This window comes from Myiozetetes cayanensis, unplaced genomic scaffold, assembly GCF_022539395.1.
Source record: "Myiozetetes cayanensis isolate MyiCay16 unplaced genomic scaffold, myiCay2020 scf288, whole genome shotgun sequence".
Taxonomy (NCBI): Eukaryota; Metazoa; Chordata; class Aves; order Passeriformes; family Tyrannidae; genus Myiozetetes; species Myiozetetes cayanensis.
In genome coordinates, this window is record NW_026087508.1 from 28,133 (window position 1) to 55,177 (window position 27,045).

Below are 27,045 nucleotides of genomic sequence, written 5' to 3' on the forward strand. Positions count from 1 at the left end.
AGAGTGAGAAATAAAACAAGTCTGAAAAACACCTTCCCCCCACCCCTCCTTCCTTCTCAGCTCTCCCTTCTCCCTCCAGCAGTGCAGGGGGACGGGAATGGGGGTTACAGTCAGTTGTTGTTTCTGTCACTGCTCAGGGAGAGGAGTTGGATCCTTCCCTGCTCCTGTAGGGGCCCTCCCATGGGAGACAGTCCTGGATGGATCTCTCCAGTGGGTCCATCCCTCGGGCAGCAGCTCTTCCCACCCTGCTGTCCCATGGGTCCCTCCTCCATGGGGTCAGTCCTTCAGGGATGAGCTGACCCAGCGTGGGTCCCCCACAGGGGCCACGAGTCCTGCCCGGGAAAAACCTGCTCCAACCTGGGCTTCCCTCTGCACGGGTTGCAGGTCCCTGCCAGGACCTGCTCCATCCTGGACCTGCCCCAGGGTCACAGCCTCCTTCCTGCATTCCCCTGCTCCAGTGTGGGAGCCTCCAGGGGCTGCAGGGGGGATCTCTGCACCCCGATGCTCCCCCAGGGGCTGCAGGGGCCTCAGCTCTGAGTCCTTCCTCTGCTCCTGTGGGGTCCCTCCTGCCCTTCCTTCTGCACTGCCCTTGGGGTCTGTGTTGTTATCCCATGTTCTCACACTGTTCTTCCCAGGCTGGAATTTTTTCTGTGCAACTCTCCTCTCTTCTGAAACATTTTATCCCAGAGGTGTTACTGTCACTCCTAAGTGGCTCAGCCTTGGTCAGTGGCAGGAACTCTGTCCTGGAGCAGCTGGCATTGGCTCCATGGACAGGGGAAGCTTCTGGCAGATTCTAACAGAAGCCAACCCTGCAGACCCTCCACTACCAAAATCCACCCACAGAAACCCACTGTCTTGTGCAGCTCTTTCTCCAAACCAAGCAGGTGGGAGTTGGTGCCAAGGAGTTGAAACCTGCAGACCCAGCCTTTAGTGGAGGAAGCTCAGATTTGCCCAAGGTTGCTTTGTGTCCCAGGGGTTAGATGAGACAATGGTGGGGTGGGGATAGGGATAAAGTCTGATGGATTGTCAGACATAGAAGATCTTGATTTTCTTATCTATTCAGACTGAATTAGGAGGTGCTTGGGATCAATATTGACTGGGGATTGCTGATATCAATGTAAAAAGAGGAAAAAAGCAAGCAGGGCACAAAAAGACATCTTTATTTGTGATTTTATTAATACAATGTATTCACTTTGAATGCACTTCTGAGATCTGTCTAATTAACCACAGAAGAATTGAAGACTTAGAAGGAAATTATTCCTAGGGGGTTGTCTGGTTAAGATGCCATCACTGAGAAGAGAGTGTGGAGGAATGAGCAGACAAGTACACCATCCCTGGGGCTGGGGAAGCAGGAACTCAGAGTCACTGGCTCCAGGTGGCAAATGGACTGTGGGATGTTTCTGTGAGAGCCCATAATGGCTGTGCTGGTTTCAGGGGGAGTCCAGTTAAATTTCTTCCCCGTGGCCAGTGCAGGGCTGTGTTTTGGATTTGTGCTGAACACAGGGTTGATAATTCCAGAGTCACAGAATGGGCTGAGTTGGAAGGGACCACCAAGGATCATCCAGTCCAACACTTAGCCCTGCACAGGACCATCCCCAAGGCTCACACCATGAGCCTGAGAGGATCATTCAAAACACTCCTTGAGCTCTGCCAGCCTTGGTGCTGTGCCCACTGCCCTGGGGAGTCTGTTCAGTGCCCAACCACCCTCTGGGGAAGAACCTTTTTCCAAGATCCAGCCTAACTCTGCTCTGACACAGCTCCAGGACATTCCCTCAGTCCTGTCCCTGGTCCCCCCAGAGCAGAGCTCAGGGCCTGCCCCTCCTCTGCCCCTCCCCAGGAAGTTGTGACTGCAGTGAGGTCTCCCCTCAGTCTCCTCTTCTCCAGCTGAACACACCAAGTGCCCTCAGTGTCCTCACACACCTTCCCCTCCAGGCCCTTTCCCATCCTCGTGGCCTCCTTTGAACACTCTCCAATGGCTCAATCTCTCCCTTCCATTGTGTCCCCCCCAAACTGCCCCAATGTTGAGGTGAGGCCGCCCCAGGGCAGAGCAGAGCGAGACAATCCCCTCCCTGATGCCCCCAGCACAGGCTTGGCCCTCCTGGCTGCCAGGGCACTGCTGACTCAGGGCCAACTGGCACCCACCAGCACCCCCAGGGCCCTTTCCCGGCACTGCTTCCCAGCCTCTCATTCCCAGTGTGTCCGTCCAGCTGGGCTTGCCCCATCCCAGGGCACAATCCGGCCCTTCCCCCTGGGGAAGTTCTCAGGGCTCCTCCAGAGCTGGGAGGTCACTTTGCTGTCCCGGGGGCTCCACGGAGACCTCCCAGAGGTCATTCTGAGGAATCTCCTGGAATCAAAGGCTCTGTGGGGACACTGCAGGGCCATGTGGAGTCCAGGGGCCATTGGGACACTGGGGAAACTCATGGAATGAAGGGACCACTATTACACTGCTGAATACCATGGAATCCAATGGCCATTGTGACCCTGCAGGGCCTCCTGGAGCTGAAGGGACCATTGTGACACTGTCAAACCTGGTGGAATCAAGGGCCCAGTGAGACAGTGCAGGTCCTCAATCAACCCAAGGTAACATGGAAAGCACAGAAACTCGTGGCATCAAGGGGTCCCTGTGACACTGTGGGAACTCATGGAATGAAGGGGCCATTGGAACACTGCAGGGCCTCAGGGAACCTTGTCTGTTGGGAAACACAAAGGGATGTGTGGGAGGGTTTGACTGAGAACCAGGAGAATTTTGGAGAGGGACCTTTACACACCCAGATCTTGATATGTCCACACATCTCTGCCTGGGTGTGGGTGTTGTTGCCTTAAGAGACCATGGAGAAAAAGACTTGAGGTAAATTTAGGTAGGAGATAAGATAAAGAGACCTGGTCCTTTAATGAGTTGTTAGGCCTAGAGGAATACATGCCATGTGTGCCCCCAGACAGGGGTTCTATGATTTTATAAAAAGGTCCATCCAATCCCAGGTTTATGCAGCCCTGGTTCTGCCCCATTCTGCCCCCTGAAACACCCCTTCAGGAATTGGGTTTGGAGTCTTTGGGACCCCTTCTTCCTCATCTTCATCTTCCTCACAGCTCACACAATCCTGGGAATTCCTAAAACTTTCCGCCTGGAAGGTCACTGTGTCTGTTTGATATCTTCTGGTCCAGGCCTTAGGGTATTTTTCTACAATTCTACCTTGAAAAGAAGACTAAAAATGGAGTTTAGAGGGATTGATATGGAATGGGGTAGTAGGGTTGGCTGTGTGTAAATACTCGGTTAAGGGTAAGGGATATAATACAGCTACATTAAAATATATTCACTACACAATTAGTTCTAAAGTCTACAAAAGTTAAGAAAACCCAAAAAGATCTGAGATGTCAGTGTGAATTAACTGTGGTGTGAGTGTTGTTATTGGGAATCAATAATTCAGTCTCTGTTCAGTTCTAGTAAATGCTATTGAATCCCTTGATAACTGCTAATTTGGTCAATGATTAAGTGTTACTTATCTCTTTTACCCCCTTATCTTTGTGACCAAATCCTTTGCACCCTGACCCTCTTGCATCCCAAGACTCTGTGCAAATCATTGCCTTTCATAAAAAAATAGTTATTTTTTGTGAGCTACTCTTTGAAATTTTCCTCCTTAGCTAAATTACAAAACAACTCCAATTAGTTGTTGAAGAATTCAAAACATGAAGACAATTAAAGGAAGGAAATGAATTTGTTTTTCTGTATTTTAATGATCCCCACAGTGTGTTTAGAGACAAGTCCATCATCCTGAGGTACTGAGAGAAGATTAAAAAAGATGCTCAAGAAGTCAGAAGCCAAAGCCCAAGTCCCTTGAAGCATTGCTGGGCCCCACTGAGGGCAGGCACTGACAAAGCCTGCCCAGGGACGACTCAGAGCAGATCCTTGCAGGCCAGGAGTGCAGGCAGACAAAGGAAAGTTGCTTGTGGTGGCCTGAGGGGCAGAGGCAGCTGCCAGAGCCAAGGGCACAAAGGCCTGGGTGCCTTTGGGCCTTGCAGCCCTGCCAGAGCCCTTGGCCATCTCTGCTGCAGGCTGTGCTCCCCTGGCCCTGCTGCTCCTCTGGCCTTGCAGGCTGCACACACCCCTCCTGCTTTCCCACCCCCCTCCCAGCAGCATTTCTGGGCCCTCCCTGATGGCTCTGCTTTCCCCCAGCTCTGGCTGTTCCCTGGAACACAAAGCCATGGGCTGATCCAGACTCCGTCTGCGTGACCTCTGGCACCACAAGGGTCCCTGTTGAGTAACATTTATTTTTCCTCACCTTCAGTCTGAACCTTCCATGCTGCACTTTGTGGAGATTTCATTCCATTTCCAATATGGAGAAAAGCTCTATCCTGGCAGGTCTCCTCTAGACACTCTCCAGTTCTTCCTCATTCCTCCAGAATGGAGAGCCCCACACCCTGACAGACCAGTCCAGATGTGGTGACCCCAGGGCTGAGTCTAGGGGGGTGACAACTCCCTTATTTGGGTGCCCACACTGCCCCTAAGGCAGCCCCATGTGCAGCTGGCCTTCAATCAAGGGGCCGCTCTGATTCTTTGTAAGGTCAGGGAATCAAGAGGCAGTGTGACACTGCTGGGCCTCCTGGAACCAAAGGAATGCAGAGGCACTGTGGAATGTCATGGAACCAGTGGACCACAGTGACACTGAAATGTCTCCTGGAACCCCTTGTGCCTGCCCAGCACTCCATGGAATCAAGCAGAGCCGCTGCCTCCCCCCCGCCGCCGCACGGACCGGAGTCACTGGCTCTGCCCCGCTTGGACCCCTCTGGAGTCAGCGTGTTCTTGGGCAGCACAACTTAGCTCAGCCCAGAGAGTTTCCCAGAGTTTGCTTTGCTCTCTCTTTCTCCCCAGTGTCTGGATTTTGTTTTGTTCATTCAAGGGGAAAAGGGGGAAGGGAGGCCCGTGTTGATCCCTGTTTTGAACTGTTTACCAAAGGGAGTTGGGGCAGGGGCGAGAGAGGAGGCAATTTCTGTCTCTGTTGTTGCTTTGAACTGTTCTGTTGGTATTGCTGGTTTTGCTGTTATATTTCTTGTCAGTGAACTGTTATGTTTTTTCACTTGTACCTCCTTGAATTTTGTCTCCCTATATTGGTGGATAATAAAAGGAGAGTGAGTTCATTTTATTGGAGTTCCCTCCCCAAGATGTGTCTTTAAACCAGGACAGGTTACTCAAGGGCTCCCTGAAATTTGGCATCAACCACAAATGACTTGAAAACGCCTTTATGTCCCATTGTACAGAGACATAATAAAGATGTTCTCTAGTGGTGTTCAAGGGTTGGGCACTGAGGGATTTCATCAGGAAGTTGCTGTCAAGAGGACTTTGTACCATGGATTTTATTGGACACTCTTCATTCAGCCAACTTCCCACCCACCACATCTTCCATCTCTTCAGTCCAAATCTCACCAATCTGGTCATAAGGAGACCACAGGAGACCATGTCAAGGGCCTTGATGAAGTCAGAGCACACAACATCCCCTTTTTCTCCCTCCCACAGGGGTTCTGCAATCCCTGCCTTGTCCTTCCCATACCTGGCAATGGCTGCAGGAGGACTTGCCATGTCCCCTTCCCTGATAAGCCTGAGCAGTCTGGAACTCTGCCAAGCCTCCTTGCTGCCCTGTTTGCAGACTGGTTCCATGTCTGCCTTTGCCAAGGCCCCAGGAAGCTCTGGGATGGCTCTGGCCTTTGCAAGGGTTTGGGAGAGGTCTCCCAGTGACACTGCCCAGCCTTCTCAACATCCCTGACACCAACACCTTTCCAATACCCCACACTGCCAGAGGAGTGCCCAGGACACAAAACAGGTTGTTTGTCTTGGTGGTTCTGGAGAATTTGAAGAGGCCAACCACTCCCATCGGATTTTAGTGCAGCTGAAAGGTTTCCTCAGCATTCTTCCCGGTGCCACCCTGACCTGAATCTTTCTGGCCTTCAAAGAGTAGCAGTGTCATGGTGTCACTGCAGGAAAGTTCCAGCCTTGCAGCAAAAGGGCACAGAAGAAGTGACCCAGTCCATGCAGTGCCCTCAGAAGATCCCACAGTATCCTGTAGATGCTGTCAGGGAGGCCAGCTCTGCTTCACAAGTTCCCAGTGCCTGTCCCTGCCTGTGCTCAAAGGGCTCCCACCCCCAGGACTGTGCTCAGAGAGCACTCAGGCCTTCCAGACAGAAAGGGGATCACAAGGACAGTGTGGAAGTAGAAAGAGCAGCTCTGCAAAGACCAAGCTCTGCTGCTCCCTGGCAGTGCTGCTGTGCTGGGATTCTTGTGCCATTCCCCTTTGCAAATCCCCTGTCCTGCAGTGTGCTCTCCTTTAGGAACAGCTAAGAGGAAGGGTCTTGGATGAAAAAGGCACTGCAGGGTCCTTTATTTTGTTTAAATGCGCAAAAAGAACAATTCATCATTTATACATCTCTGAGTCAGATTCAATGGGTGAACATTAAATTAGAAAGCAGATGTCTAAGAATGATTATTTACATTAAAAATTATTGCAAGAAGAACCCGAAAACATCCCCCAAAAACAGAGAGAACACAATGGGCCATTAGTCACTTCTGTTCTGAATGCTACATAGCAGAAACCATGCAGTTTGATGCTCCTGAACAGCATCCAGTAATCATTTTCCTCAGGGCATCCTTGAGCTCCTGGTTCCTCAGGCTGTAGATGAGGGCGTTTAGTGCTGGAGGAACCACTGAGTACAGAACTGACACAATCAGATCCAGGGATGGGGAGGAGATGGAGGGGGGCTTCAGATTGGAAAACATGCCAGTGCTGAGGAACAGGGAGACCACGACCAGGTGAGGGAGGCACATGGAAAAGGCTTTGTGCCATCCCTGATCAGGGGGGATCCTCAGCACAGCCCTGAAGATCTGCACATAGGAGAAAACAATGAAAATGAAACATCGAAACACTAATCAGCCACCAACCACAAGAAAATCAATTTCCCTGAGGTAGCCTGAGTGTGAGCAGGAGAGCTTGAGGATCTGAGGGATTTCACAAAAGAACTGGCCCAGGGCATTGCCCTGGCACAGGGGTAGGGAAAATGTATTGGCTGCGTGCAGCAGAGAATGGAGAAACCCAGAGGCCCAGGCAGCTGCTGCCATGTGGGCACAAGCTCTGCTGCCCAGGAGGGTCCCGTAGTGCAGGGGTTTGCAGATGGCAACGTAGCGGTCGTAGCACATGATGGTGAGGAGAGAAAACTCTGCTGAGATGAAGAAGACAAAGAAAAAGACCTGAGCAGCACATCCTGTGCAGGAGATGGTTGTGGTGCCCCAGAGGGAGCTGTGCATGGCTTTGGGCACAGTGGTGCAGATGCAGCCCAGGTCTGTGAGGGAGAGGTGCAGCAGGAAGAAGTCCCTGGGGGTGTGCAGGTGCTGGTCGCAGGCTACGGCGCTGAGGATGAGGCCGTTGCCCAGGAAGGCAGCCAGGGAGATGCCCAGGAAGAGCCAGAAGTGCAGCAGCTGCAGTTCCCACCTGTCTGCCAATGCCAGGAGCAGGAACTGGGCCATGGAGCTGCTGTTGGGCATTTGCTGCCTCAGGGTTTGGTTTTCTGTTGAGGAGAAAAAGGCAGAACTGAATTAGGACAGATTCAAGCAGCAAAACATATTACATGTCTCAGCAATTCAACATTCAGAGCCTCTTTTCAGGAAGAACTCTCTGCATCCCTCTCCCCTGAGCTCTGGGGTTTGCTGCCTGAAGGGGCCATTGGGAGCAGGAACCCTGGAATGGGCTCCTGAGGAATCCTTCTTGCTGTGCAGTGAGAGGCAACTTGGAACACAGGGTGACCTCTAATTAAAGTGTCCCTCAGCCAGAGAATTCTCCATTCAAATCCTGGGAAGGTTTCTCCTGTAGTGAGAACTCAGTCCCCTCCCAGCCCAGGCTGCCTCTCACCTCTCTGCCTTCTCTCCTGTGCCCTGGGTGCTGCAGGCAGTGCCCTCAGCCCTGCTGGGCTGTGCAGAGGAGCTGCTCCTGCAGCAGAGCTGTGTCTTTGAAGCTGTTCTTGGTTGCCAGGAGCTCCCTGTGTGCCAGGAGCCCAGCCCAGCTCAGCAGCACAGCAACAGCCTCAGGCATTTCATCACCCTTGGGGGCTTTGGGGATGAGTCCCTGAACATCAGACCCTGAGGAGAGTTGCAGGAACCTCTTGAGAAACCAAAGTGAGATTCAAACTGTGAAGTTTCTGTAGTGTTAATGGGTCCCACTGAGGAAATTAACTGAGAAAAGATCTTGTTAGAGCACAAACGTGGAAACTGTGATGACAGGTCACAGAGTCACAGAATCATCAGTGTTGGAAGAGAACTTCAAGATCTTGTGGTCCAAATGTCAACCAGCAGGACTAGCAGCATAATCACCCCTAAACCATATCCCAAAGTGCCATATGCAGATACCATCTGAACATTTCCAGAGACTCCACCACCTCCCTAGGAATCTTATTCCAATACCTAAACACTCAGTAAAAAAAGAATTTTATAATATCTAATCTGAACCTCTCCAAAGGCAACTCAAGGCCATTTTCTCTCTCGCTGTCACTAAATGCTTTGTAGAGGAGATTGACCCCCCTTTCCCATTAAAACCTCCTTTCAGGTCATGGTAGAGAGTGATGAGGTGCACTCTGAGCCTGCTCTTCTGCACACTAAATAACCCCAGTTCCCTCAGCTGCTCCTCATCAGACATGTTTTCCAGGCCCTTCCCCAGCTCCGTTCCCTTCTCTGGACATGCTCCAGCCCCTCCAGGGCCTTTTTGCACTCGAGGTGGGGCCTCCCCAGTGCCCAGCACAGAGGGACAATCCCTGCCCTGGTCCTGCTGGCCACCCTGTTCTCCAGAAAGGCCAGGGTGCCCTTGGCCTTCTTGCCCCCCTGGGCACACTCTGGCTCATATCCAGTCCCTGTCAAGCAGCACCCCCAAGTCCCTTCCTGCTGAGCAGCTCTCAAGCCCCTCTGCCCCCAGCCTGGAGCATTCCAGGGGGTTGTTGTGACCCAAGTGCAGGCCCTGACACTTGGCCTGATTGATGCAGCCTTTCCAGATCCCTCTGCAGAGCCTTCCTGCCCTGCAGCAGATCCACACTCACACCCAGCTTCATGCTATCCACCAATTTCCTTAGGGGGCACTTGATCCCCTCATCCAGATCACCAATAACGATGTTAAACAGGAGCAGCCCCAACCCTGAGCCCTTGGGAACCCCACTAGTGACCGGCTCCACCTGGATTTCGTTCCATCCCCCACCACTCCCTTGGCCATCAGCCAGTTTTTCCCCCAGCAAACAATTCCCTCTTCCAGGCCATGAGCAACCAGTTTGTGCAGGAGATGCTGTGGGAGATGGGGTCAAAGGCTTTCCTGAAGTCAGCACAGACACATCCCCAGCCTTTCCCTCAGCTGCTGAGGGGTCATTTGTCACAGAAGGAGACCAGGTTGCTCAGGCAGGACCTGCCTTTCCCAACCCCACACTGGCTGGGCCTGATCCCGTGGATGTCCTGCCCGTGCCATGGGATGGTGATGGGAGAAATAGAAACCTGACTCACAGTGTCCCAGAATGCCCAAAGAAGGGACAAGGTACTCTTAGAGAAGTGCTGGAGAATTAGATCAGGGATGTAATTCAAACTAATACGATGTAAATAAAATCTGTGTCCCCACATAAGATGAAGAACAAACACAACAGTTTTTGGTGGTGGAACACGATCATGATGTGCCTGCTCAGGAACTGAGGGCAAGACAACAACCTTTGGACCTGGAAGGACCAAAGAAAGACATCCAGGAGGTGACTATGTGAAGCAAACTAAGGAATATGTGTTTAGCAAACCTGAACATCTAATAAATATTTAACCAGAGTGTGCAATAAGAAGCCCTGTCCATCTGTCATTTGGCACCTTCTGTTAGAGGAGCTTCCCTGCCAATGTCCAGTGTTGAATAAAGAACAATTCCTGCTTCTTAATACTTACAAACTGGGGTTGAGGTGTTTGTTTTGGCCGCCTTTTGGTATCAGGGCCATTGTGACACTTTGGAACCTCCTGGAATCCAAGGGCCATTGTCACAGTGCAAGGCCTTATGGAGCCAAAGGCCCTTGGCCACTGGGGCAGCTCACAGAATCCAGGGGCCTTGATGACACTCCAGGGCGTCACAGAGCCAAAGGAGTCCCGGGAAGGTGCTGAACCTCCTGGAATCAAGGGGGCATTGTGACACTGTGACACTGTGACACTCTGACATTGTGACACTGTGACACTGTGACCCTGCAGGGCCCTGTGGAGACAAAGGGGCCATTGTGACCCTGGGCAACCTCCCAGCACCAAGGGCCATTGTGACACTGCAGGGCCTCATGGATTCAAAGGAGTGCTGGGACACTCAGGACCTGATGGAATCACTGTGCAATTGGGACACCACAGAACCTCATGGAATCCTCAGGACCATTGAGACATATGGGAATCTTCTGGAATCGAGGGACCATGGTGACAGTGCAGGGCCTATGGAGCATAAGGGACCACTGTGACACTGTGGAACCTCATGGAATAAAGGAACCTGAGAGACACTGGATTATTGGGATAATTCTTGACTCAGAGCAACTCCAGTGTGTGTGTGGGTGGGCAAGGGACAGGTGGAATTTCCCAAAGGTGAGGTGGTGCCCTGTTCCATTGCCCAGCCCTTGGAGCCTCCTTGGGCGGCCCTGGAGCTGCCGTCAGTCCAAAGTAGCCCGGGAGCACTGCCCCATCCCACAGCCTGGAGCCCCTAACCCAGCCCCACACTGGCTCCAGCACACCAGGAACTCTGCCCCTCACCCTCCTGCAGCCCCACAGTGGCCACTGGGCCACAAGTCCCCCCTGAGGGGTGGGCACAGGGGGCAGAGCAAATCAAAGGAGCCCCGTGTGGCCATCGCGTGGTCGGACCCTCCATCTGGGCACAGGGAAGCTGCACTGGCACCAGACTGCGGGTGGGAGCTGCACTTCTCTCTCTTCCCTTACTTCTTATTCTCTCAATCTCTCACAATATTTTAGGAAATTTACAACTGGATGGGTTGGGTTTTTGCTAACTTGTCTGGGTTGGCCTGTGCTCAGTCAATGCTTGGGGGAATGCTCTGTTCTGGTGGAATGCTGCCCTTTCACCTTTTGCCAAGCTCGCTTCTTTTCTAAAGTTTACCAGTAAAAGTGTGTTTTTTGACCTCCTGACAGGTCAAAAGTGTGTTGCATCTTTTCATCTGTGCACTCTCAAGGTACTTAAAGAACTGAAGTCCTTTTTCAAATATCTGGAGGGTGGATATTTTTGAGGCCTTGTATATTTTTTAAAGGAAAACCCCTTTGAGGAGCTCATACCTCAAACCTGGTGTCTTACATCCCTGGGGTCACCATCCCTGGAAGTGTTCAGAAAACATTGAGCTGTGGCACTTGGGGACACGGTTCAGTGGTGAAGATGCCAGTGTTGGGTTAATGGTTGCACTCCATGATCTCAGAGGTCTTTTCCAACCTTAACAATTCTGTGATTCTGTGGTGACTCAAGCACTTCCCTGGACATTCTGTTCCAATGCTTGATAACCCTCAGTCATCCCTTTGATGCTGCAGCCAAGGAAACTCATGGAATAAAGGGGCCACTGGGACACTGCAAGACCTCCTGGAATCTTGTCTGTTGGGAAACACAAAGGGATGTGTGGAGGGTTTCACTGACATAAAGGAGAATTTTGGAGAGGGACCTCTACACACCCAGATCTTGATGTGTCCACACATCTCTGCCTGGGTTTGGGTGTGAATTGACTGGGGTGTGAATGTTGTTATTGTGAATCTATAATTCAGTCACTGTGAAAATTGTAGCAAATGCTGTTGAATCACTTGATAACTGTCAAATAGGTCAGTGATTAGGTTCTACTAATCTCTTCTGCCTCTTTATATTTGTGACCAAATCATTTGTACCCCTTGCTCACTTGCATCCCAAGGCTCTGTGCAAATCACTCCCTTTCATCAAAAAAATATATTTTTGTGACATCCACTTTAAAATTTTCCTACTTAACAAAACTACAAATAAACACCAATTAGTTGTTGAAAGGTATGAAGATAATTAAAATAAGGAGAATAATTTGTTTTTCTGTATTTTAATGAGCCCCACAGAGCATTTGCAGCAGAGTCCATCATCCTAAAATAGTGAGAGAAGATTGAAGAAACTGCTCAGGAAGTCAGAAGCCAAAGCCCAAGTCCCTTGAAGCATTGCTGGGCCCCACTGAGGGCAGGCACTGACAAAGCCTCCCCAGGGACTCCTTCGAGCAGATCCTTGCAGGCCAGGAGTGCAGGCAGACAAAGGAAAGTTGCTTGTGGTGGCCTGAGGGGCAGAGGCAGCTGCCAGAGCCAAGGGCACAAAGGCCTGGGTGCCTTTGGGCCTTGCAGCCCTGCCAGAGCCCTTGGCCATCTCTCCTGCATGCTGTGCATCTACATAAGTTTAACTCTTATAACTATCTTGTTCAAGTAATATAGTTAGCATCTTTAAGTATTTCTATTTTTTATTAGTTAATACATACAAATATTCTGTTGTTCCAGAAAATGTATACAACACTAACAAAAAATCATCATTAAGCCTTCAACTTTCAAAAAGCTGTGACATTACCTAACTCACATCTGTTTCTGCCATAATAATCACTTAAAACTGACTGAACTATCAATAACAAAATTATAAGGTTTTTGTTAAAGGTAAAGACCAACTAGAAGAAGCAGCCAGACAAAAGTTGAAGACTTCCTACACCTCAACAACCAGAGACGACTTGGAATGAGCAGCTTAAATTGACTTCTCACAGAAAACACTGGATTTCAAGCTGTGTTTACAAATTGTAATAGTGACTTACCTATTCATTTTTCTACGTACAAACCCAGAAATGTGGATGTTACTTATCAAGATTATATCTTTGACTTCATTAAATTTTACTGTTCCAAACAAAAAATGGGGGAAAGAGAATATGCATGTGCATAAGCAGGTGCTGGATCAGAACAGATCTCATTTAAGTTTGTTAAGACTATCTAAGCCTATTTCTTATACTAATTCCCCTTTTAAAACTGGACTGAATATCTCACGACCAATTACTACTTAAAATCTTAAATATGTGGCTGAAAAATAAAGACAAAATACAGATTACAGGTTTGCATGAATGAGGAGAGATTGAGGCAGCCACCTAAGAATGAGTGAGAGAGAGATGGTGTGAATGTAGGAATGTATGTGAACCAAAATGCACCTTATGCCATATGCCTGGAACAAGCACACTCACACAACAAACACTACTTCTACCACATAACCCTAATAGGGGACAGCTGAGAACAAGACGACCTCCCCTAACCCTTTTTTCGTGAAGTCAAAGTAAGTTTTCCCCACTTATATATAGACCCTCAGATAATAAAGTTTTTGTTCCACCCTGTTGCATGAGACCCTTAGATAAATAGGGTTCAAGTAAATTCTTGCTGCAATTTGCAAGTCCATAAAGGCCATGCAAGTAATAAGGTTACTACGTCAAATGAAAAATGTTCTGTTAAAAAGTAGGTAACTAAAGGATTTCAACATTGCACTGTTCTGTATCTTGTTGTAATAAAGACAGGGGAGATGTGGTGTTTTGGGTTAGAGAAAGGGGCCAGAAAGGCACCCTGGCAGTTGTAGTCCATAAAGTGCTCTATCACACATGTGCAATGAAGGGCTTGTTTAGCGCTGCTCAAGAAAGTCACATGTTATGAAATGGTACAGTTTGAAACAACTATTTAAGCTTTTGTCTCTTTAATTAAAGCATTTTTTGCTACACACCACATTGGTGTCTCCCTGGTCCACTGGACCCTTTATTTATTATATTAATAATATTGCAACAATGATGGATCCAGGGCAGTGTATTTTCTCCTGGTAGCTCTAAGTCTGTCTAAGAATGCTGTGGGGGTCTCATCCCGTCCTTGCCTTACATGGTACAAGGCAGCCCAATTCTCTGCTTTGGGTGTAGGGCTTCACAATCCCACCTGGACCAATCTTCTCTACTGATCCAATAACTTAGGATGCTCAGGGTTGTTTGGGTCCCAGTTAGGTTGTCCTACTGGAAAAATATCATCTGTGTCTCCTCTTAAAACATTTCTTGTAATCTGTCCTTCCACATGATTTCTTGCTGCTTTTATTATGAGCTCTTTTTCTGTTTCTGTCTGTTCTGAGAGTATCAAATCTATGTCTGACCAATCAATGTCCTGATTTTTCACAATTAATTCAAATTTCTTAGCCACCTTCTCAGGATTTTCCCTAAACAGTTTTGCTTCCTCCCTCCAGCTGTTCAAATCACTTGCTGAAAAAGGTACTTTCCCTTTTGCCTGATGACCTGCAGGTGTCATTACCTGCCTCAGAGGAGCAACTGTGTGGCCAGTCTCAATTTTAGTTTTGCCCATTTGGCTCTGGTGCTCTACAATGAGGCTGCAGTTCATGAGGTCTGTCATACTTTCCTCATCACTCTCTCTCTTTCCCAACTCGAGACCGCTCTGACCTTTGCTGCAGGCGTTGGAGGGTCCTTAAGGGGTCTATTAATACCACAACTTTTCTGCCACACAGGTTTATTCCATAAAAAGTGAAAAACATATCTGCACACATCACCTTATCCCATGTCTGCTCTCTGCAAAAGAACAACAGAAGCTGCAAGATTGTGTTGTAATTAAGACTTCCTTGCCATGGCCATTTTTCACCATCATCTAATCTATACAGTGACCACACATTCTGACAGTATTTCAAAAAGGTCTTTTTACTTAGGTTTCCTCCAGGAATTCCTCCCAGATCTCTCCAATGTTGTAATATACATCCCTCAGAGGGTTTAGCATTTATTTATTTACTCATTTTAACTCCCATTATGAAGTTAAAGAGTTAAATTTGTAATATACTATCAATCGCAAATATTATATTGCCAAATAATATCTACTCTTCAAATTCAAACAATACTTCTTGATTGAAACCTCCTTAAATTCACAAAACTCACAACTAACCTGTGCTATCTCACAAGTCCACAAGATGTCACGGTCAGAACACAAAATATTTGGCCTTCTCACTAAACCTGTATTGACACACAAATCCACAAGACGTCACCATCAGACAACAAGATTCACACTCTACAGCAAACCTGTATGTATCAGAAAATTCACATTTTTGTAAGCATTCTGACTGAATTAGGGTGTGCTTGGAAACAATATCGACTGCGGATTGCTGATATCAATGTAAAACCAGGAAAAAAGTAAGCAGGACACAAAAAAGACACCTTTTCTCATGGTTTTATCAATACAATACAATATTTCTTTGAATGCACTTCAGATATCTGTCTAATTAACCACAGAAGAATTGAAGACTTAGAAGGAAATTATTCCCAGGGGCTTGTCTGGTTAAGATGCCATCACTGAGAAGAGAGTGTGGAGGAATGAGCAGACAAGGACACCATCCCTGGGGCTGGGGAAGCAGGAACTCAGAGTCACTGGCTCCAGGTGGCAAATGGACTGTGGGATGTTTCTGTGAGAGCCCATAATGGCTGTGCTGGTTTCAGGGGGAGTCCAGTTAAATTTCTTCCCCGTGGCCAGTGCAGGGCTGTGTTTTGGATTTGTGCTGAACACAGGGTTGATAATTCCAGAGTCACAGAATGGGCTGAGTTGGAAGGGACCCCCAAGAATCATCCAGTCCAACACTTAGCCCTGCACAGAACCATCCCCAAGGCTCACACCATGAAACTGAGAGGATCATCCAAACACTTCTTGAGCTCTGTCAGCCTTGGTGCTGTGCCCACTGCCCTGGGGAGCCTGTTCAGTGCCAGCCACCCTCTGGGGGAAGAACATTTTTCCAAGATCCAGCCTAACCCTGCCCTGACACAACTCCAGGCCATTCCCTCAGTGCTGTCCCTGGTGCCCCCAGAGCAGAGCTCAGGGCCTGCCCCTCCTCTGCCCCTGCCCAGGAAGTTGTGACTGCACTGAGGTCTCCCCTCAGTCTCCTCTTCTCCACCTGAACACACCAAGTGCCCTCAGTGTCCTCACACACCTTCCCCTCCAGGCCCTTCCCCATCCTCGTGACCTCCTTTGAACACTCTCCAATGGCTCAATCTCTCCCTTCCATTGTGTCCCCCCAAACTGCCCCAATCTTGCAGGTGAGGCCACCCCAGGGCAGAACAGAGCGGGACAATCCCCTCCCTGATGCCCTCAGCACAGGCTTGGCCCTCCTGGCTGCCAGGGCACTGCTGACTCAGGGCCAACTGGCACCCACCAGCACCCCCAGGGCCCTTTCCTGGCACTGCTTCCCAGCCTCTCATCCCCAGTGTGTCCCTCCAGCCGGGGTTGCCCCATCCCAGGGCACAGTCTGGCCCTTCCCCCTGGGGAACTTCCCATGGTTGTTGATTCCCAGCCCTTGGATCTGTCCAGGTCTCTCTGCAGGGCCTTCCTGCCTTGCAGGGGCTCAGCAGCTCCTCCCAGTTTTGGATCCCCTGCAAACTTGCTCAGTGTCTCTTCCAGTGCTGTGTCCAAGTCATTGATGGAGATGTTGGAGAGCACAGGGCCCAAGATGGAGCCCTGTGAAACCCCAGCAGTGACAGGTCACAGTCTGATGTCACCCCCATCACTGTTACAGGGTCCCTTTGGTTCCATGAGCCCCACATGTCATAATAACCCTTTGATTCCATGAGATTCCACAGTGTCCCTGGGTTCCTTTGGCTCCATGAGGCCCTGCAGTGTCACAGTGGCCTTTAGGTTCCAGGAGGCCCCAGAGTGTCACAGGGTTCCCTGTTCCATGATATTCCCAGTGTCCCAATGGAGCCTTGATTCCATAAATTCTGCAGTGTCCCAGGTTTACTTTTCTACCATGAAAAAACCCTCCTGAAACCATGACATTATCCCCCTCGGTATTCTATTCCCTTTTTCATCACGCAGTGTCCCAGGGATCCTTTGGTTCCATGAGGCCCTGCAGTGTCCCAGCAGCCCCTTGATTCCTTTGTGCCACTGGAGACACCCCAGAATCCTGCCCTGCCTTGTCCATGGCTACTGAGCCTTCTGAAAAGCTGGCAAGGGGTTCAGCAGCAGTGATCCCCATCCTGCTGGCTCTGCTTCCCAGCCTGACCAGCATGGCCAGTGCAGGCTCAGCCCAGGGTGCCACAGCCTCTCCCTCTGCAGAGCAGCCCCTCCAGCTCAGGGCCCTGCAGGGATCCCAGGCTGGCATCTGCAACTGGCCAAGAAAGAGGGTTCTCTGTGCCATGGATTCCTCTGTGCAGGCACAGAAATGCTGCCTTGCTCTTCTCCAGGCACATCCCTTTCCCCAGGGCAGTGTGTCCAGGCTGCCTTGGGCAGCTGCCTTTACTATGTTAAATGGGAAATGTTATGTTAAGAAAAAACTAAAAAGTTTCAGAATTGCACTGTTCTGTATCTTGTTGTAATAAGAAGGGGGAGATGCAGCATTTTGTGTTTCAGGAGTGCCAGCAGAGCATTCAGAGAAACGAAGTCTGCGGGACTCCGGTGCACATGAGCAGTGAAGAACCTTGGCAGGATTGGTTGAGAGGGTTACCTGTTGGGACGTGTTACAATTCAAAACTGCTACTTTAACCTTTGCTCTCTCACAATAAAGCATTCTGTTACACACCATACTGGTGTCCTTTGGCCCATGCAGACTCCTTATTTATTATATTAATAATATTACAACAGTTCTTTCATCTCAGCTTTGGGAAAGGCTGGGGAAGGTTGGGAAAGGTGTTAACAGGGTGCTTTTGTCTGAGGTGTTAAACATGGGAGCGGGTCTATCTTCCCAATTCCCAAGAGAAGAGATGGCAGAAAGCTGCCCTGCAGGTTGTATTTGAAGGAACAGAAACAGAGACCGAGGGTAAGGGGTTTCTTTCCTGGAGGGCAGGGCTGTCGTTCGCTTGCAGGAGCCCCGCGCTGGAATTGTCAGTCCGACTGCCAAATTGGAATCGGGACAAAGATTCCTGCCAGACAAAAGGAGCCACGGCAGAAAGCTCTTGCTGCCCATGGAGTGCCCAGGGTGGCCCACCAACTGCACCTGAAACTCAAAGGTTACAGGCTTTCTTTCCTGGGGGAAAGGCTGTGACTTCCCAAAGAGTCCCAAGGCAGATGGGTGGGGCTGCACTGTGGGGGTGTGGGGCGTTGGTTCTTTGGTTTCCAGGGGCTATTCCAGAATGGAGAGGATGGGCTGGGACATCATAAAGGGGCACATGAGTGGGGCTGCATTCTGCCCTTGTGGGGTGTTGGTTCTTTGGTTGCCAAGGGCTATTCCAGAATGGAGAGTGTAGGCTGTGACATCACAAAAGAGCCTCAAGCACATGAGTTGGTTTAGAGGGTTGACCTTGGCTGGATTTCAAACACCCACTAAAAGCTGCTACCTCCCCCTCCCTCTGCAACTCCACAGAGGAGAGAAGAAAACAGTTGAGGATTCCTGAGTAGGATAAGGATGGGGAGAAAGTCGCTTCCTAACAGGTAAAACAGAATCAAAGTAGGGATAGCATTTAATTTATTACTGACAGGATAAAAACCAAAGAGTGAGAAATAAAACAGTCTAAATAACAATTTCCCCCACGCCTCCTTCCTTCTCACCTCTCCCTCCTCCCCCCAGCAGTGCAGGGGGACAGGAATGGGGGTTACAGTCAGTTGTTGTTTCTGTCACTGCTCAGGGAGAGGAGTTGGATCCTTCCCTGTTTCCCTTGGGGGTCCCTCCCATGGGAGACAGTCCTGGATGGACCTCTCCAGTGAGTCCATCCCTCGGGCAGCAGCTCTTCCAACCCTGCTGTCCCGTGGGTCCCTCCTCCATGGGGTCAGTCCTTCAGGGATGAGCTGACCTGGCATGGGTCCCCCACAGGGGCCACGAGTCCTGCTGGGAAAAACCTGCTCCAGCCTGGGCTTCCCTCTGCACGGGCTGCAGGTCCCTGCCAGGACCTGCTCCATCCTGGGCCTGCCCTGGGATCACAGCCTCCTTCCTGCATTCCCCTGCTCCAGTGTGGGAGCCTCCAGGGGCTACAGGGGGGTCTCTGCACCCCGATGCTCCTCCAGGGGCTGCAGGGCCTCAGCTCCAGTACGTGGAGCACCTCCTGCCCCTCCTTCATCACCGCCCTTGGGGTCTGCATTGCTGGTCTCACATTCCCACTCTGCTCTTCCCTGGCTGCAATTCCTTCTGGCCCTAAATCTGTTATCCCAGAGCTGTTCCTGTTGCTCCTGATGGGCTCGGCCTTGGCCAGTGGCAGCAAGTCCATCCTGGAGTAGCTGGCATTGGCTCCACAGGGCAGGGGAAGCTTCTGGCAGCTTCCAACAGAACTCCCTGGAGTGCCCCCGCTACCAAAACCCACCCACAGAAACCCCCGACACCCAGTGACTTCCACTTGCCCCAGGATGGTCCCAGTTCCCATCAGTGATCCCAGTAACTCCTAGTTCATGCCAGTTGCCTCCAGCATGCACCCTGTCACTCCCAGTTTTTCCCAGTTGCTTCCAGCACAATCTCAGTTGCTCCAAGAATGTTCCCAGTTTGCTTCCAGCATGGCCCCACTGGCTCCCAGTTCCCCCCTGCATAGTTCCAGTCACTCCCACTTTGATCCTGGTCCCTTAGAGTCACTCCCACTATGATCCCAGTATGGTGCTGGTCACTCCCACTATGATCCCAGTCACTCCCAGTCACTCCCAATTGGATCCCAGTTGTTCCCAACGTGGTCCCAGTTGCTCCTAGCCCCCCCAGGATGGTTCCTTTCCCTCTCAGGGACTCCCAGTCTGAGTCCAGTATGGCCCCAGGAACTTCCAATTACTTCCTGGACAATGACGTTTGCCCCCTGCTTGGTCCCAGTTGCTCCCAGTATGATCCCAGTATGATCCCAGGAACTTCCAGACACTTCCAGTACGAATCCAGTTTGATCCCACTCATCCCCAGTATGGCTGCAGTCCCTCTCACACACTCCCAGTATTACTGCAGTCACTCCCAGTATGATCCCAGTATGACCCCAGCAGGGGCCCAGCTGCTTCCAGTATGATCCCAGTTGCTCCAGTTCTGGTCCTGCTGGGTCCAGTCCAGCTCTGGGTGTATCCCGGTGTCCCCCCTGTCCCCCACCCCGCTGTCACCCCCTTTTCTCTCCCCACAGAGTTCCTGAGCCGGTGGCGGCCGCAGCCCCTCCCCGGGGCCTCGGGCACAGCCTGGACCCCCCCCGTGTCCGTGAGGATTTTGGGGGGTCGTGTGTCCCCCCTCCCCTGCTGTCACTCTGCCTCCACCCGGCTGCTCCCAGTGATCCCAGCAAAGCTTCCCAGTTCTCCCCAGTCCCGGTTATTGGGGGGCACTGGGGGGGTTTGGAGGATCCCAAGGGGTGGAGCTGAGTTTGGGGGGTTAGAACCAGCCCCAGGATGGATCAGGAATGGGGACCCCCCAGTGTTCCCTCTGTGTCACCCCGCTCTGGGGGAGCTTTGGGAGGGCACAAATTCCTCAATAGGCACCCAGCTCACCCCAAAAGGCGCTGGGACCCCTAAACCTCCCAACAGCCCCTCACAGGACCCCCAAAGACACTCAGAGCCCACCCAGGACCCCACCCAACCCCTTTTCTGGGGGGCTTCTCTGGGCACTGGTGGTGCTGGGAGCCCCCCCGGCTGTGGGTGAGGAGCTCTCGGGTGAGCGGGGGGTGGGAAGGGGGAGGTCGGTGGGAAAAGCGGGGTCAGAGGGGATAAAAGGGGTGGTGGGACCCCAAACTGAGTGGGAGGGGAGTGGGAACGCCCAAAAGTGGAGGGGGGCAGGGCAGTGAGGTTTGGGGGATGATGGAGAATGGGTAGGAGAGGTGAGAAGAGTGGGGAACAGGCAGGGAGGGACCCCCAAACTGAGCATGAGGGGGCTGGGGAGTGAGGGGATGATGTGGAAGGAGGAGAGAGAGGGTGGAAAAAGTGGGGGTTGAGATCCCTAAACTGATCTGGGAGGGGCTGGGGATTGAGGACCATGGAAAAGTGGAAAGAACAGGGAGAAGGGTGGAAAAGGGGGGTGGTCTGGTGGGTCAGATGGTCCCATGGGGATCTTTGGGCACAGAACAGTTGGGAAAGGGGAGTGGCCCCATGAGCTCCCACCTTCCTGTGGGGTGCTGGGGCTGCTGGATCTAATCTCAGCCTTGGGTTATGCCAACACTTTCAGTTTGGAGGAATTACAGAGGTGGGACTGAACCACTCTTGTCCCCAAAGTTTTAATGAAGGCAAAACAGATCTATTGGTATAAACGAATTATTTAGGGTTACAAATGATCAAACAAAAGATCTTCATCAGAATTATTTACTGTACAATACAAACACTAAAACTACCAGTAGGACAGGGTAAGATAGGACAGTGCTCTACACTAAAGCAATTGTTGAAGCAATTCTACTCAAGCTGGTACCAAAGCAAGAATTATGAATTAGAGAGGGATGGAACTCCCCCAGAACAACGCTCGGGGGGAGATCTCTGGTCTCAACCTCCAGCACTGACCTTGGGGGGGTCCCAGCCAAGGCAGGAATCTCCACACAACCCCCAAGGAGGGTTCTGTTGGCACAACCTGCCCCTGGGAAAGGGGACTGGCCCTTTCTGGTAGAAAGGGATGGACTGACAGTCACTGGACTCCAGGGATTGCCTCACCATCAGGGGGTCATTCGGGGTGGGAGCAGCGGCCGAAGCTCTTCCCGCAGTCAGGGCACTCGTAGGGATTCCCTTAGCGGTGGGTCCGTTGGTGTGAGATCAAGTTTGAGCTCTGGGCGAAGGTCTTCCCACATTCCTCACACTTGTAGGGCCTCTCCCCAGTGTGGATGCGCCGGTGCTTGACAAGGGTGCATTTTCGGTTGAAGCTCTTCCCGCAGTGGGTGCAGCAGAAGGGCCTCTCCCCAGTGTGTGCCTGCTCATGCATGAGGAGATGTGAGCTGGTCCTAAACCTCTTCCCACATTCCAAGTACTTGTAGGGCCGTTCCCCAGTGTGGATGCGCTGGTGAGTGTGGAGGCTGGACCTGTCCCTGAAGCTCTTCCCACATTCCCCACACTTGTAGGGCTTTTCCCCAGTGTGGATGCGCTGGTGTCGGATCCGGTGGGAGCTGTTCTTGAAGCTCTTCCCACATTCCCTACACGTGTAGGGCCGTTCCCCAGTGTGGATGTGCTGGTGTTTAAGGAGGTCTGAGCTCTTCCTGAAGCTCTTCTCACATTCCAAGCACCTGAAGGGCTTCTCCCTGCTGGGAGGATGCTCAGGGACCACCAGCTCAGAGCTCTGGTAAGTTGATGCTGCTAACCTTCAAAGATTGGAAGCAGATATTGAAAATATTGCGAGTTAATGCTGGTCAAAATTGACTAAATGGTCTGTTGGTAAATGGAACTATCAGGATGGCTTTTACCTATAGTCAAGACAAGTTTCCTTGTGTTGCTTATGTTGTAGTTGTGCTAATGATGTTGCCATGTTTAGTGTTGTGTTTGCAAAGGGCCCTGCAAAAGACGACCCAGGCAAATTTTGTGGCACAAATACAAAAAAGGGGGAATTGTCAGAGGATGCAGCAAGGCCGCAGTGCCTAGCAGCATGGAAAAGAATGTAAATAAGAGGTGAACATCCAATCATACGTGAAGGGTAGTGGTAAATATAGATAATAGAGCTAAGAATAGTGTTAGTATGTAAGATTCTACAGGAGACAGTGTGTGAGTGCAGCTGTGTGAAGAACAAGATGTAATATTCTAGATGAAACAATAAAACTGAATTTAGGCCATCATCATAGAATGCCCAGTTTTATTATTTTGGTCGTCCTCACAAACAAGAACAGGTTACATATTCTTGAGTGTTTGATGAGCATGCTCTAGCACTGCTTGACCAGTGGGGGAGTGGGGGATCCCTGTGACATGGGAGATGCCCCACATGTTGAAAAATTCTTTTAAAGAGTAAGAAGTGTATGCCAGTCCGTTATCTTTTTTTATCATTTTGGGGATGCCAAAGACTGATATTGCAGATAGAAGGTGTTTTTTGACATCTTGGGCCTTCTCTCCTGCATGTGCTGCTGCTGCAATGGCACCAGAACACGTCAATGGACACATGGATGTATTTTAATTTTCCAAATGGTGAATAATGACTTATACTCGACTGCCAGATGTCCAGTGGGTTAATTCCATGAGGGTTTACCCCCTCAGATGGTAGAGGAGTGAGTCTCTGGAAGTCAGGGCACACAGAAATAATTGCTCCGGTTTGAGACAGTGTAAGGTGGAATGTTCTTTTGAGGGATTTTGCATTTCAGTGAAAAAAGCTGCGGGGTAGCTTTGCTTTTTCAAAATTTTTTGGAACCACTGCAGTTTGGGCAAGGTGCCCTGTACCAGCTATTTGATCTGCCACGTGATTTCCTGCTGGGATGGGCCCTCGGAGAAAAGTGTGAGAACAAATGTGAATTATGTGGAATTTGTGTTTAGGATGACTAATTTCATCCAGTAATGATTTGAACATATGAGCTAATTGTAATTGGAGATATCTTTTATGAATGAATTCTCCAATCGCTGGACTGCTCTGCTGAATGGGAAACAATGTTTAAAGGCTCAGGAAATAGTTGAAATGTAGGTATGATTGCAGAGAGTTCTGCTATCAGAGAGGAACCTCTTACCACGTGCGTGTCATATACCCATTTTCCTGCTCTGAGCCAGGTCACTGCTGTGTTAGACGTTCTGCCAGAACCATCTGTGAAAACAGTTCTAGCACTTGTTAGTGGAACAGGAGAATAGTTGTGTGTTAGCTCTGGCTGTGTAAGGGCTAGCAGCTGCAAAAATGGAACAGAGGGAAGGTGAACTGAAAATTGACCCCTGTAATCAGCAATGGCTAAGTGAAAACCAGAGCTATGAATCTGCCGAGGCCCGGGTTCGATTCCCGGTCAGGGCCACTCCCGGGCAGGTGGGGCTCGTTAGCCCTTAAAGGCAACCCACCTACGTCCTGAGGACCTCGCTGCCACCGTCCAAGCTCGCTTGGCCCCGGCAGATGAACCTTAGGATTAAAGGGTGGGCTCAGTTCCGCGCACACTGTGTCTCACCTAAAAAATCCAATGCGCAGGCTGGAAGGTGTAAAGACCTTCCCGGGATCTTCGCTTGCGAAGACTGGCCATTATTTGAATCTGCAATTGAGTTAGTTGAGCAGTAGACAGAGGAACACAAATAATATCTGGATCCCTCCCCAAGAGTTCCCAAAGCCGCAATCTGCTTTTGTGCCAGACTTTGGAGAGCATCTCAGGATATGTAAGAATGCGTTTGGAAAACTGGAAGCTTAAAAAACCCATTCCCATTATAGAAAGTCTTTGCCTTTTACATCTAATTGTCCTATTACATCATAAGGTTGTTTGATACCTTTAAAAATTACTAAAACAACAGGTAACCCACACACTTTTCTTTTACTCTGACAGGAACTCAGTCTTTGATTTATTTCCTTTAATACTGCCACGGCTGCCAGTGTTAAGCGTCAAGGGCAGGTTAAGTTTGCTTCCCCTTCCAGGAGCTAAAAGAGCAGTTTCAGGGTGTCTGTTGTTACACCTAACAGAGGCCTAACACAACTGATTAAGCCCAGTACCAACTGCAAAATATTTAACGATGGATGTTAGTGGGTAAAGTAACAGTCTGGGGCTGAATACTGTGGTGTTATTAATTTGAAATCCAAGGTATTTCCATGGAACTGTCACTTTTCCTTTCCCCGGTGCAGTTTCAGACCATGTGTCAATAGTGCAGTTTTCACAGACAAATGCACTTGCATGAGTTGTCCCTCGGATTGCGCTGCCAGCAAGAGATCGTCCCTAGAGTGATATACGATGGTATCCGGACACTGTCGATGGATTGGTGATAAACGTCTGCAACGACTCTTTGGCAAATGGAGGGGCTGTTCCTCGTTCCTGTGGGAGGACTGTCCAGTGATAGTGCTGAGATGGTTCTGCTGCATTGATGGAAGGCACTGTAAACGCGAACCTACAAGAGTCTTTAGGGTTTCATGCAATGTTAAAGGAACAATCTTTTCTATCAATAAGAACAATAGGCCACTTTTAAGGAATCATTGTTGGTGATGGAAGCCCTGGCTGGAAAGCCCCCATCGGCTTCATTATTTTGTTGAATTCTCTTAAATCCTGTAGTAGTCTCCACTTTCCACTGGACTTCCGTATGGTAAAAATGGGGAAATTCCAGGTATTATTAGTTGGCACAATACATCCCTTTCCTGGTTGTTCAGGTACTAGTAGGTTGATTTGCCGCAATTTCTCTCCTGTTTAGGGGTCACTGGGATACCCAGATTGGCTGGTCAGAGAGCCATGTGAGGGCAGGAGACTGCAGCTCACCAGTGGTCTTTAAACTAAATTTGAGGTAGTTAGTTGGACTCCCCACTGCCCTATCATATCTCTGCCCCAGAGGGTCATTGGGATATTAAGGACATAGGGCTTTGTTGAAGCAGTTTTACCTTCTGGTCCTTCGATCAGTAAAGTGGAGACACTTTGGAGTGGTGTCTGGGCTCCTCCTTCCCCTTTGATGTCGATGCAGGGCTCCGTAGTGCTCCATTCCTTTGGCCAGTCGCTCTCCACAAAGATCATGATGTCTGCTCCTGTCCTATAAGACCTTTAACTCGAACACATTGGTGAGTGTTGGGAAAAAATACCCTTCAGGTTAGCATTGGTCAATGGAGTAAAACAGACTGTGACCACTGGACCATCGGCATAGAGCCCAACATGTCCCCCCCCTACAGCAATGGGGATTAAATTGGCAATGGGTGTTTCTGTGTCTTGCTCCACGGGTGGAAATAGAGCTTTTATAGTCACTTCTATGTGGGAGGAACATGATGAATGTGTGAGCAATTTATATTGTGTGAGGTACTTTTATAGACTTTTATAAACTTTCATATAGTTTTATAAGCACTATAAGTTATAGGTGTCAAGATGGCCGCGGGTGTCTTTTCAAGAACAAAAGGAAATCGGTGCCAAGAAGAAGGTGGAGTTCCATAAAGTAAATAATGGCCTTGTTACCTGTTAATAACCAATTATAAAGGTATTTGTAATGCATGTTTACATCTGGACAGTGACCTGTAACCAATTATGTGCTTCTTGTCACGAGACCTTGTATACAGATGCTATAAAAACCCTGAGCTATCCTAATAAATCGGACATATTTTAGATCTCATAGATCGTGTATGTATGTCTGAGCCTCCCCGCCAACACTTCTAATGCCTTAGGGTTGTCTACAGTCACTGAGTGTGGGATACCTGTTAACCCTGTATTATTAGATGGAGCAGTCCCAGTTAAAATGTATTTTCCAGCAGTTACTGGAAGGTTATTTGTTGGTCTCACAAGAACTGCTTGGTAAGTTGTCACTGCTTATTGTGACTTGGTGGGGAGACGCCATTTCTACCCTAGAGACACTTGTTCTGGGTCTCTGTCCAGGAGCGAGGGGATGTTGTGGTTTTGCCCACCAGCCCATCCCTGGGGCTGAGGATGGTTTTGTCCAGGTGATTTCCGGACAAAAAACCAATTAAAAAGTTCAGTGACGCCTTTGCTAATTACATCTTTAAGAAAACGGAAGAGAAAGGTTGGTTGTGCAGTTGAAATTAAGCAGCCATGTAGGAAAGGCGGCTGTGAGCCCTGAAGTGGGCCAAGGCCTCCTCCTCCCCCAGCCCTGGGCCGGGGCGGGGGGGGGCAGGTGCAGCACTGAAGCCTCCCTTCTCTCTTGTGAGAGAGTGAAGAAAAAAAGGTTTAAGAAACGAACTGCCTAGATGAGAAACCGCTGCAGAAGAATTCTAGCCATGAGATAACAGGACTTCCAAGGTCAAAGCTGGCAGCTGAAGCTGCAACAGGAGAGAGAAGAAAAGTTCGAAGGGGGGAGAGCTGCTTTTTCTCCCTTTCACTCTCCCTCCCTTCAGCAGGGTAAAGAATAAAACCCTGCCACTTGTAAAAGTTTGTTGGGGTGAAGAGACCCCCCATGCGGCTCACAGAGGAGCTTGTAGATGTACCAGAGATTTGTGACTTTGACAGAAAGAGAAAAAGCCTTATGCTGGAGCAGAAGCGGCTTGGATGAGGCAGAGCCCTGTTAAAAACTTTGTGACCCTCAAAGGGGACGATGCTTATGCCGGAGCGAGACGGCTCAGATAAGCTTGGGATCTCAGT

The 27,045-nt window shown here is 49.9% G+C and overlaps 1 protein-coding gene across 1 annotated transcript; it reads right to left on the minus strand.

The window, feature by feature from the left end:
• Positions 1 to 6,565: 6,565 nt before the first annotated feature.
• On the minus strand, positions 6,566 to 7,525 carry LOC126643965 (olfactory receptor 14J1-like). The gene is given in 1 exon segment (XM_050322758.1): positions 6,566 to 7,525. A coding segment is annotated over 1 exon segment (960 nt).
• Between the last annotated feature and the right edge of the window lie 19,520 nt (positions 7,526 to 27,045).